The 12,407-nt window shown below is 39.9% G+C and overlaps 1 protein-coding gene across 1 annotated transcript; it reads right to left on the bottom strand.

The window, feature by feature from the left end:
* Window positions 1-3,855: 3,855 nt before the first annotated feature.
* On the bottom strand, window positions 3,856-5,987 carry LOC115582950 (putative nuclease HARBI1). The gene is made up of 3 exons (XM_030419206.1): window positions 5,832-5,987; window positions 4,519-5,221; window positions 3,856-4,432 (listed from the first exon to the last, which is right to left on the bottom strand). The coding sequence occupies exons 1-3, from the start codon at window positions 5,985-5,987 to the stop codon at window positions 4,056-4,058; spliced, it is 1,236 nt and encodes a 411-aa protein (XP_030275066.1). The 3' UTR covers window positions 3,856-4,055.
* Between the last annotated feature and the right edge of the window lie 6,420 nt (window positions 5,988-12,407).

The following is a 12,407-nucleotide window of genomic DNA, read 5'->3' as shown; positions in this document are numbered from 1 at the left end:
CTGAAGACAGGTGGGACAGAGTCTTATACAGACATGTTACAATGTTAAGGAAACTGGAACTTTGGGCAGGTGTTGTCATCATTCCTGCTTGAAAATTCACCAGCAGTCTTCAATCAGGTGTTTACTGTGGACTGGCATGAATCTCACTGCAACCAGACAAAGAAAGACAACAAAGAAAACATTGTTAATGATAATAATGATAATTATTATTATATAGCACTTACACTGTTGCAAAGTGCTTCCCGCAACAACAACAACAAAAAACAAAACATTAATAAAAGAAGTTGGAACAGAAAAAAAATTAAATGGTGAATGAAGAGTAGGTTTAAAAAATCTCATAAAAAGGCCATCCTATAAATATGATTTCAGGAGGCGCTTAAAACAGTTAACAGATTTAGCAGATCTAATAGATTGAGAGAGACTGAGGGAGAAACTGTGGAGAGTGACTACAGCTGAAAACACACAATCCTTTGGATTTGACATCGAATCAGTGATTTTGATTTTTTTAAGGATAGTTCCGAGGATTTACCCTTAAGGAACTCCAGATAACAGGGTAGTAGACATATATGGGGGACATAATTATTGATGTGGCCATGTAAGTATTTGACAGGTATGAAGAAACAAAAACATTTCATGGCAGCACCAGTTCAGAAGCTAATCTATTTAAATGTACTCACTGAAGATGAGTGCTGATAACGATGACGACGAATCAGAATACTGGCCATACCGCATTCCTGCAAAGTTGATTGCCTTACATTATCCAGCTGCACCGTGCTGTGGAGAAGGTGAAATTATTTGTTAAAAAATTGTATGGCTAAGGTGTTAAAGGGATCATTCTCACTTGTTATGTTATCTTTGAATTCGCCTAGATCAAGTGTCAATAAATGTTTCCTTCGTAATACATCCAAGTCTCCTTGTATCATCTTTTATTAAGAGTAAACCAGTTTCTCCATTATCAAAGTCTTAACCGACTTGCTACAGAAGTTACAGCTAAACATTTTTCTAGCATTAGCAACGTTAGCTGTAGCTAACGTTAGCGACTTCTCAGAGCCCTTAAGTGACTCTTTTATTCGGCAAAAAGCAGATAGTGACATGTCCAGCAACTTTTAAGATATAGCTACCTGAACTCCTCTGCTTGAAAGTCAACGAATAAGAGCTAACGTGGCTCTGCGGCTAGCTAACGTTAATCAGACAGTCTCAATGAGCTGTGAATGTGCTTACCTGAAGAAGAGACTCTGCTCCTGTGGGCGCGAAGAAATGTGACCTGAAATTTCAAGCTTCCGTTAACTCGGGGTCCTCTCTCTCTCTCTCTCTCTTCTCTGTCTGTCTGTCTGTCTGTCTGTCTTGTCTGTCTGTATCTATCTATCTATCTATCTATCTATCTATCTAGCTGTGTGTCTGTGTGTCTGTCTCTCTGTCACAACAACAAACACTGTTCCTGTGGGCGCGAAGCAATGGCGGTGAACTGAAATTCAAAATTTCTAGCTTCCGTTAACTCGGGGTCCTCTCTCTCTCTCTCTCTCTCTTCGCTGTCTGTCTTGTCTGTATCTATCTATCTATCTATCTATCTATCTATCTCTCTGTCACAACAACAAACACTGCTCCTGTGGGCGCGAAGAAATGGCGGTGACCTGAAATTTCAAGCTTCCGTTAACTCGCGGTCCTCTCTCTCTCTCTCTCTCTCTCTCTCTCTCTCTCTCTCTCTCTTCTCTGTCTGTCTGTCTTGTCTGTATCTATCTATCTATCTATCTGTGTGTCTGTGTGTCTGTCTCTCTGTCACAACAACAAACACTGCTCCTGTGGGCGCGAAGCAATGGCGGTGAACTGAAATTCAAAATTTCTAGCTTCCGTTAACTCAGCGGTCATCTCTCTCTCTCTCTCTTTCTCTCTCTCTGTCTCTCTCTCTGTCGTTCTCTGTGTCTCTCTCCTCAATTCAATAAAGCTTTATTGACACGAACAACTACAAACACAACAATGTTTTCATTGTCATGTTTTACATATAATAAAAAAAGGACATGTACAAGAATAAAATAAAAATAGAAATTGTGTTTTCACTATACAAAAGAAAGATATAAAATAAAATATACTATTATTGTATGGAAGCCCATTTCCGCCACTTGACAAAAATTATGAGATACTTTGACTTAGTATCTCATAATTATGACTTAGCTATCTCATAATTTTGACTTAGTATCTCATAATTTTTTTTCATCAAGTGGCGGAAATGGACTTCCATATTATTCAAAAAGGATGTGTTAACAATGTTGCAATAAAACTCTATATGATAAACTCTAACGATTGTTGTAGGCCTATGTTTTCCTGTGGAACAATAAAGTTAATCTTATCTTAATTCACTGTGTTTTGACAATAATACAACATTTATAGTTTTCTATTGCATTAAGTGCTTTGTGTCGGCCCGAACAATGCCCCTTAACTGTGACATAATAAGCACATACCACGGCCTGTCATGATGTATTGCTTAAATATACCATACTTTTTAACATTCTACTTTCTATACAAATGATGGTATGATTTAATGGTTGTGTACCGTAAATTTAAACGTAAACATCAGCAAAATCTGTAATTCAGACAGAATGATACCGTCAATTTTAGGGTAATTACATGCTTGTGACATTACAGTATTTTACCGTGAATTTAGCAAACTTTTTATAACATTCACAGTAAATTCCATATTTTCTACTTAGTAAGGCCGTAAAATTTAAGTTATTTACCGTTTCTTGATTTACGGTAATTCTTTGTGTAAATACATTTCTTTAATGTATTTACTACAGTGATATACATTTTTTTTATTTTACGGTATTTTGCTGTTGCTATTGACAGTTTTTTACCGTAATTTCTACAGACATTTTTTACAGTGATGGAGGGAGTATGCCATTAAATATATATATGTATTCCAAGGGACTTTGTCACAATCAGTGGCCTGGCCATAACCGCCAAACAGGCCAAGAAAAAGTGGAACAATTTAAAGGACAAGTACAAGGTACCAATTATATATTTGCGTTTAAAATGTGATGGATTCTGTTGGATTTTTCTGTTTTTTTTTTTTTTTAAATTACTTGATTTTAATTTCTCAGGTCATAAATTAAACCAAACAAAGAATTTCAGTGTCGCATTGTAATGATGAATAACTTACTTATAGGAGTTAAAAGACCCGCCAACAGGCAAAGGGGTAGAGGCCGGGAGTGTGACCGCTGCCACCTGGCCGTGGTACAGCCAGATGAATGCTGTACTCCAGGGGCAGCATGCTGTTAATCCGCCCCTGGTTGTAGCAAGTGCCACACCAGGTGGCGTGGTTAGCACCCCGGCCTCTACCTCTACTGCAGAGGAAGAGGCAGGAGAGGACGTGATGGAGGAGAGGAGGCCAGGAAGAAAGAGGAAGAGAGAGAGTGATTTAATGGACTTTTTAAAAGAGCGAGCAGAGAGAGAGGATGAGAGAGAGAGAGAGGCATTGGTGAGGGAGGAGGAGAGGGAGAGGGCAGCAGCGGACAGGGCTGAGAGATACCTCTCACTGTTTGAGAGACTTATTAATAAGTTTTAATTTTTTAATTGTAATATTTGTTGTTCTGTTATTAAATTTGAAATGTTTAAATGTGTTTAAGACAATTCATATTTAAGAGATACTGTACATATTCACAACAAAAACAAAATATTAGTGTGTAATTATTTACATTTATCCAAAAAAGAACATTGGATATATTATTTACAGTTGTGTTTAAATTAGAATGAACCAAACCAATACAATAAAATGAAACAAAACCGATTACATTGAAAAGAATAAATACCAATAGTTATTTACAGTAATTTCATTGAATTTAAATTTGGGCTAACCAGAAAAAAAATATGTACATCATATTTACATAGTTTACATATTTACACCTATACAATACCATACCTATGGTATTTGCCATACCTATACAAATCTATATTCATTTGATTTACACAATATGTACATTGATATCTGATCATATTTACATATTTACACACTCCCAGGTGAACATGACTACATCCAGAGAGAGAGAGTGAATAATTACTCTCTAGATGTAGTCATGTTCACCCAGACATGCAGGCAGATCCTGAGGAGCAGAGAGCTGGGCTGCCAGATGCCCTCGGACCTCCCTCCCTGACAGGCCCCTTTCGTCCCCCTCTGCATTGCCCGGGCCATCTCTGCCATCTGGGACCTCCGCCATCTCTCCCTCATCCTGCTCCTGCTCCTCCTCCAGGATATCATGGGCTGCCACACAGATGTTGTGGAGGACGCAGCAGGCCCCAACCACCTTTGGGGCGAACACAGGCCGGATCTCCAGGGCCCTCAGAAAAATTGAGCGCCACCTTGTCTTGAGGATGCCAAAGGTGCGCTCAATGACATTCCTTGCCCTTGCGTGGTGCCTGTTGTAGCGGCCTTCAACTTGACCTGTTCAAATTGGAAAGAAAATGTATAATGTATTGTGAAGTGACATAATAACCTGTATGTGTGTGTGTCTATGTGTGTTTTCTTACTTGCTACAGGCTGGCGATACGGGGTCATGATGGCAACAGGGCGCTGCAGGCATGGGTACCCTCCATCTCCCAGCAGGAAGTATCCTGCAGGTGGGTACAGGGCCTGGCTGTACATTGGTGACCTTCGGAGGACAAGTGCATCATGCACTGACCCTGGCTGTCCAATGTAAACATCGAGAAAAGAGCCTTTGGCATCACACATTCCCTGGAGGATGATGGATGGGAACAGCTTTCTGTTTATATAGCTTCTTTTCTGTGGCTCTGCAGGAGGAACAATCCTGATATGGCACCCGTCGATGGCACCAGCAGCAGCCCGAAATGCCTCATGGTTGGCAAGCTGAGCAAAGCCAGCCCCCACCTCTGCCATCTCCTCAGCCCTGGGAAAGTGGATGACTCTTGGGAGGATGGTCATCATGTCATCCACAACGCGGTGCACAATCCTGCACACTGTGGCCAGTGGAATGGAGAAGACGTTGGAGGTGACCCGGTACGATGCTCCACAGGCAAGCCAGTACAGTGTCACCAGCACCTCCAGCTCATGACTCCATCCATGGCTCTTCTCCCGTGGCAACATCTGAAGCAGCATGGTGATGCTGTTCCTGGAGAGACGGAACGCCGGCTTCACCTCAGCCCCAGAAAAGAATGTGGCCAGAATAGACACCTGGTCATTCAGCTGTGCATACATACGCACAGGGCCTTGGTCCTGTTTCAGAGGAGATATACATTTTAGAATTCATTTATTATTATTTATTATTATGATATAGTATGACATTATCTATTATGATGTCTCTTTTTAATCATGTAGTTATTATGAATTCCCTTTTTAATCTATTTATTATGGTTTTGTATTTCATATTTATTGAAAATGTATTTATTAAATTGTGTTCACAATGTCCCACCCTGTCAATCAAATGCCTTAAAGACATTTATATTAAGGTTTTTTCACTTTATATTCAGTTGCTTTATTTCCCGTTTTAAAAAACATTACAAATGTTGTACAAGGTCTTTCAGATTGAATATCAACATCTTCGTGTTTGAGTGCTAAGACAGAGGGCAGGTAAGTGTGTAGGGTATAGGCTGAGGGTTATTATTGAACTATTAAAAGTAGTTAATTATGGGTTAATTTATTATTATTAATTTTAATGACAGGGACCACATACAATAAACACACTGATAGACTTGAAATATTATATGGTAAAGTGAATAAACCTATATGATGTTGTAGTTTAACAATTAACACTAATTCTACAAAAGCTTATGGCATTTTTGTGAAAATTAGGACTAAATAGAGTATGGTGACTACACAAACTAACCAATTCAGCGAGGCATGCCAGGATGGCACGCCTCCTCTCCATCCTTCGCCGAATGGCGGCTGTCCTCTGGCGGATGCTCCTCCTCAAACGACCCGCTTCCTCTTCCGCGTCCTCATACATTACCCCGGCGATAATAGCAGTGACCAACTGCGCCATGTCGTCAATTGGGCAACGTATGTTAACAGTAACAAAAATAACAATTAAATCTCTTTTTTCTGCTGCGTCACTGCTCTCCACTACAACAATAAACCCCACAATATTATCCCGCCTCTCGGCCTTTATATAGGCACGTTTCTGAAATTCTATATTCATATTCGTATAAAAAGGAAACACTATATTATATCAACATATGTAATAAAATATACAAATGAGACGGAGTTGTTTTTTATATTGTTTTTTTTATTTTAACCAGTGAAAATAACCGGAAGTTGAAATGCCGCAACCAGCGAAGATTACGTACGTACGTCAAGTACGTTCCTGTTCCAATTACAGAAAGACCGCCCTCCTGTTCTCCCGTCCTTCCGTCCCCCGGGAGTTCGTTCTTCCAACTGAACTCCACAAGTCCATACTCCCGGAGTTCACAAGTTCGTACTTGGCGTACTTGGTATTGAGAAACGGCCCATAGTGATTATTGAGTAGGTAGTGTAGTGTGGTGACGGTTAGGGGGGAGGGGGGAGGGGGGAATCGGAGAGTACTCCTGGAGCCCCGCCCATCATCAAGGCATTTTTTGAATTTCCAGCTTAGAGCACGTCATCCAAAACTGAGGGGTTTAGTTGCTCTTTAAGTAGCGCATAATTTTGTAACGACTTCCTTCAATTAGGTTTCAGTTTGATAATCAAGTGGCTTAATATGACAACCACGGGTCTATCAAATCCAGTGTAAATGTTATTATGGTACAGTCGACACCGACAAGTCTATTACAGAGCCTGATAGTTAATTAATGAGTGTTTCCTTTGTCAAAGTTTTGCACTGTTCAAGTTTTCCGATTTGCAATGTTATGAAATTTAATTAATAATATTAAAATGCATTTCTAAATAATACTTTGGCCTCTTTTCTAAGCATGTATTGGTATATAATACTGTTATCTCCATGAAAAGTACCGAAACAGATGTATATGCAACAAAAAGAGGCAATTTATTATTTGGCCGGTAAAAAATGTACTTGGCTGGTAGATTCTTTCATCTACCGGTCCCCTTGGCAGGTGAGCCAAAAAGTTAGTTTACAGCCCTGTTAGTAACGTTCAGTTATAGCTACTCTAGGAACCGTTGCTCTACAATGAACTGGCGACTTGTCCAGAGTGTAGCGCGGCCAGATGACAGCTAACGTAGGCTCCAGCCTGCGCCCCGTCAAAGGTAATGTTACAGACATTAAATGAATGAACAAATAGGCTAATTGTTTCAGCCGCCCTCGGTAGTTTTACTCTCACCATTCTTAGAAAATAAGTTGTTGATGTCCTGGGCCCCTGCTCTGCTGCTCCTACTCCTGGCCTCCTTCTCAACTCTTCTCTGGTGTCCGGACTTGTGCTTTTTGGTGGGCATCCTAACCCTGCTGGAGTTCGCTCGCGCTCACTTAATTCCGATAAGGAAGAACTATGGGAAGAATGAACCGCGGTTTGGACCAAACCATTTTTTAAGAAGGGGCCAAGGGGGTTACTGAAAAAATAAAAATAAAAATATTATATGACTTGTTATATAATATATATTAGTTCAGTGTATGCATAACCATTTTGTCATAGAGTCTACTGGGGGCTGTGTGTGGGCCCTATAGCGGGCTGTGGGCCCTTAGAATTGTCATCACCTTTCCCCCCTGTACGACGGCGCTGTCAACATGCAGTGAAGCGACATACTCAAGTTTCCATCCAGAGTGAAGAACACCTGAATCATCGTCAAGCAAACGTGTCGCAGCTCTGAATGTACAGTCACAGTTTGAACTGCTGTTGAGCTCGTGTTAATCACACGCTGTCAATCACTCCCCCGCAGGAAGGCTGACTCAATGTGTAGAGAAATGTTCTGACGAGCAGCTCAGTCTGGTTCTGTGTTCACTGGCACCAGCTCTCCTGCAGTGACACCAGAACTTCAGAGGAACTGGTTCCACTGCTAGTTCCTAAACCTTCACCCATAGTTTGGTGAAAAGTTTTGCACTTTTTATGTTGCAAATAAATCTGCCCAACAGGGACAAAGAAAATGTTGATGTTGATTATTTTAAAACCAGTAATAGTAGGTTCCACAATGTTTTGCAGTGTTCTGGTATTGCAATTAATTTCATAAGAGAATACTTAATTCATTAGTACATTAAAAAAAGTATGTTTTTTAAAAGAAAGTATTTTTTTTTTAATGTTTGCGGAATTTTAACGTTCAAGCCGCGGAATCAAGAATTGCTCTCCGCAGAATCAAAATTGCTTTCCACGGAATTTAAACTTTTTCTCTGCAGATTCCTGGGGGGACTAGCTAATGCAAGTACAAACAGTGACTTAACTTAGCACATCTTTAGTTTTTTTTAATTTAGTTCACAGAAGAGCTGTTAAGTTGAATATCAGCTGAAACAGTCATATTGACATAGCATTACACTACATACATCTGCTTCCTGTGGAGTCAACCAGCCAAAATATGGACAGCGCCACTCTGCCATTTCTTAGTGCACTGTGGTCAATAGGGTAAAAATAAAATCCTGTCATCTGGATTTTACTGTCATCATCAGGATTAAAGCACTTTATCTGAATCTGATTACTCCTGGAATCACACTTGACTGTCCTATACAGCTATTGCTATCCAATGTTCAGTATTCAATCTTTTATTAGTCCAGAGTTGTAACTAAACCTTGACTAAATCATAATTTCCAGTTCCAGTAAATTGCAGCTCATAAACCCTTTTTCCAGTGGCATTTAGTAAACATTCCGAAAACTGCTGATGGAGTCCCAGTCTTCATGAGCGATGGGGAGGAGAGTGTATCAGTGCATCGTGATCACAACATCTAACTAGAAGTCACTATCTCATGTCTCATTCACCTGTAAGTAAACACCTCATATCATCATATTGAATACAAACAACCAACATAGCCATTGCTAGCACTGAAAACAGTCAAGCTAGGTTTACAGTCAGAATTTTTTTTAAAGATTTATTTGGATGTTGTAACTCATTGCTGGTTAGCTAGCAGAAGTTGGCTGTTGTAACATAAAGCTAAGGCATCAAGATTAGTGTTGGGCCTGCTACATGTTTTCTTCTGTTTCTCCAGTGATTTACAGACATACGTGAAAATTGTATTGGACTCATTTTAATATGATGTTTTGCATGTTAGAGCTTTCACAATGCAATGATTGTAAAAGCTGTTGTAGAAGCCCTCCTGTCGCATAGGAGGGCTACAGGTCTCTCTATTGAAAGTGGTATGATCACAGTATGCTGAGGCAAGTCGAGCCTTGATCCATAAAAATATCTAATCATGTTGCTCATCTGTTGCTCTACATGTCAATATTAAAGGACTACATTTGGAGTAATCACATCAAATGCTAAACTCTGCCTGCCACCTATTTATTTGCCTATTTTATTTGACTCGCAGCACAATGTTACAGGACCAAACAACAGTAATGTGGTAACAGGTAGTGTCTTTGACAACTTGTATGGGGAAAATATATTGCAGTAATATGTGAAAAAGCCTCTGTCATCCTGTGTGTCTTCCTGTCTGTCCTCCTGACCCTTCGTCACATTTATGTCCCCAACACTGGAGCTGATGGGAGGCTAGCAAACAATGGAGCTGAGAGAGAGAGAGAGTTCCTGTGTCTTACTATGACTTGGCAGCCTCAATGGGCAGGATTTAGGCACCTACCATCATGCCTGCATCAATCATGACATCCAGTAATGGCTGCACATAGTTTTTCCTTCTAAACACACATTTGAAAAAGGGCACAAACTCATGAGGAAGATTATGTGCATATTTAAATATATTGCAGGTAGGTTGAGAACCTTAATTTTTTTTTTCACATATAGCCTAGGATGAAAAAGCTAAATACATAGCCCAGGGTTACCCAAACGTTTTCTCTTAGATGGCCAAAACTGAAACCTCATGGTGGGCCATGGACCAAAAGCCCATTTGTATTGTTTTGTTAATATGCAAAATTATATAATTGAAAACTCAGAGAGGCAAGTCAGAAAGATTAATTCTGGTAATCATTTTCTAAATCGTATCTGAAGTGTTTACTTTCCTGTATTTATGACTAAAGGACATACATTCCCTTTGTATTCACTTGCCTTTACAGAGCTTTCCAAGTGTGGGGCTAAAAGTTCAGTTAATTGACTGACATCCTGTACAAATACTCTAGCTGCTATCCTCAGAATATAGGAATATTAATAATTAGGGATCCTACATAGGCTTATTTAACTCACAAAAAATAAAACTGCATGAAAGGTGAATCGTTAGTTTTTTGCCTGTTTGTAGCTTACATTAGTTTCGTTACACTCTTGTGTGTGACTATTTCTCCCTCCCTCCAGCTTGCTCGTCGTTTCCTGTCAGAGTCATTGCACTGTGGAGGATCACGTGTTATGACAGCGACCACACCCTGGCTATGACCCCAATTATCTCAAGCTCTTGCCAGGAATTCTTTACTGCTAGGTTTAATTACTTTTACTGAGAGCGGTAAACATTGTTTCTGACTTTATGAGTATCTGATTCATAAACCAGAGGCTGTTAGAATTACCTCCACACAGTGGTAAGGGCTGACCTTGACAGGGCTGGATTATAAACTGGGTAAAGGTAGCCCCAAAATGCTGAACTTCTGGTTTACTTAACATCCATTTGTTTGGGGCGATCTATTTAAGTATCTTTGTCAGGGAATATACCACTGAAGCACAATGCCAACTAAAAGGCTAAATGCCATACAGTAGGTCCTGAATCTCATAGACACAATGTAGACCAACTTTTGCCCCCATTTTCTGACAGTTCTGGCACCCATTCGTTAATTCATACAGAGAGATCAGGCTTTACAACTTACAATTATTTACAAGCACACCCCTTGTTGAGTTGAGTCATTGTAATCTGTTTGTCTGTATGGACGGAAACTGAGACCAGACCTGAGTCTGGCAATGTTATGTTGTACACAGACTTTGAATGATGAATATGTAAGTATATTACAAATTATTTGTGGGTGTGTCAAATCAAACTAATAGCTTAATTTATTTTTATAAAAAAAAAAATACTTCCTAATATGGCAACCCTTATGCAGTTAGCATCTGTAAGAATAAATAAATAAATAAATAAATACAGAAACTTCTGGTCATTGGTAAGAACTGGCTGGCTAGTATTTTGCTTTGATCTTTTTCTAACAATACCATTTTTCCATTGATTGATCACATTCAGGTAACACGGTTGACGTTATACATACATTTAACAGCTGCCAAGAGGAAAATATTTTTAAATGTGGCTTTAAAACCTCAGTTTACATTGTGCAGCATATCTAGGGTGATTTGCTGCCTTTAGTTCCTGTCAGGTCTTACCATCCACACCCAAGAAAAACTGTTGCAAAAGTACTGGATACTACATTTCCCATAATTCAACTGAATACATCTTCTCTAAGGAGTCTCCATTTCTAATAAAAGCCCTTATTTTCGAACTTTGCACCTCTGCTCTATAAAGCAGGTTTCTTTTTATGGCTTTTCTGAGATAACCTTAATAATGATCATTAGTGTTGTTTTCGTCACACTTGTCAAATCTGCCACAGTCCACATCATACAGCTGTTCTCACAGGTGGTCCACAACAGCACCACATCACTACATATGAGTGGAGTTTCTCTTTCTTACCTTCCAGACAGCAGTCAAAATACAACATTAATTGGGGGAAAAAAGTTTTAAAAGATGGTCTGTGGCAGTGACAAGGCTGTAATATCATTCAATCAATATTAGAGGCTGAAGATATTGTATGGACAGCTTACCTGTCTATCAACCTTTCCTCAGTTGCCCACCCTGCGCTGAGATGCTGTCCTTCAACCATACCAGTTTGACCCAGAATCAGACCCAGAAGGAGGGGCTCCTGAAGAGATACAGAATCTGCGGCTGCAGCAAGATGTTTCAGAATGGTTAGTGTCTGAATATGATACTTAGTTTGTTCGTATGTGTTGTTACACTTACTAACATGTAGCTAATGCTAGCTCCTGCTAACGGTAAAGGTAACTTATAGTTCTTCTGCAACTGTAAATACTATCAAAACGTGCCGGCACTTACCAGTGACTCGGGTGCAGTTGCTGGGTCCCGTATGGTTGGGACTGATCCTTTTACAAGGGTCAGTCAGTGCGTTTACATGCACAGCTTAGTCAGATTACAGCCATAGTTCGACTATGCTACTCAATCAGACAACTGCAATTATCCGAGTATACATGCCGGTGAGAAAATCGGATTATTGGCCGGAGCATGTCATACCCCGGTACGCTAGGTGGCGCTGTACCCATTTCAACTAGTGGTAACAGGGCCACCTCCGGCTGACCTCTTTACGTCACCAGCTGCCTTGGCATTCAAGAAAGATGGCGTACGAAGAGCGAGACGAAGCTACATCTTTGTACACTTCGTATATGGTGTACATGATAATTACACAAA

Source organism: Sparus aurata, chromosome 6 (genome assembly GCF_900880675.1).
Source record: "Sparus aurata chromosome 6, fSpaAur1.1, whole genome shotgun sequence".
Taxonomy (NCBI): Eukaryota; Metazoa; Chordata; class Actinopteri; order Spariformes; family Sparidae; genus Sparus; species Sparus aurata.
Note: the sequence above shows the minus strand (reverse complement) of the source record. Positions and strands in the feature narration are given on the sequence as shown.

Excerpts from the sequence above, each read along its gene's own strand:
- LOC115582950 (XM_030419206.1), bottom strand. The coding sequence starts at position 5,987 with ATGGCGCAGTTGGTCACTGCTATTATCGCCGGGGTAATGTATGAGGAC. Across the intron at positions 5,222-5,831 it reads TGGCATGCCTCGCTGAATTG|GACCAAGGCCCTGTGCGTAT; the intron begins GTTAGTTTGTGT and ends CCTCTGAAACAG. Across the intron at positions 4,433-4,518 it reads GTATCGCCAGCCTGTAGCAA|GTCAAGTTGAAGGCCGCTAC; the intron begins GTAAGAAAACAC and ends CAATTTGAACAG.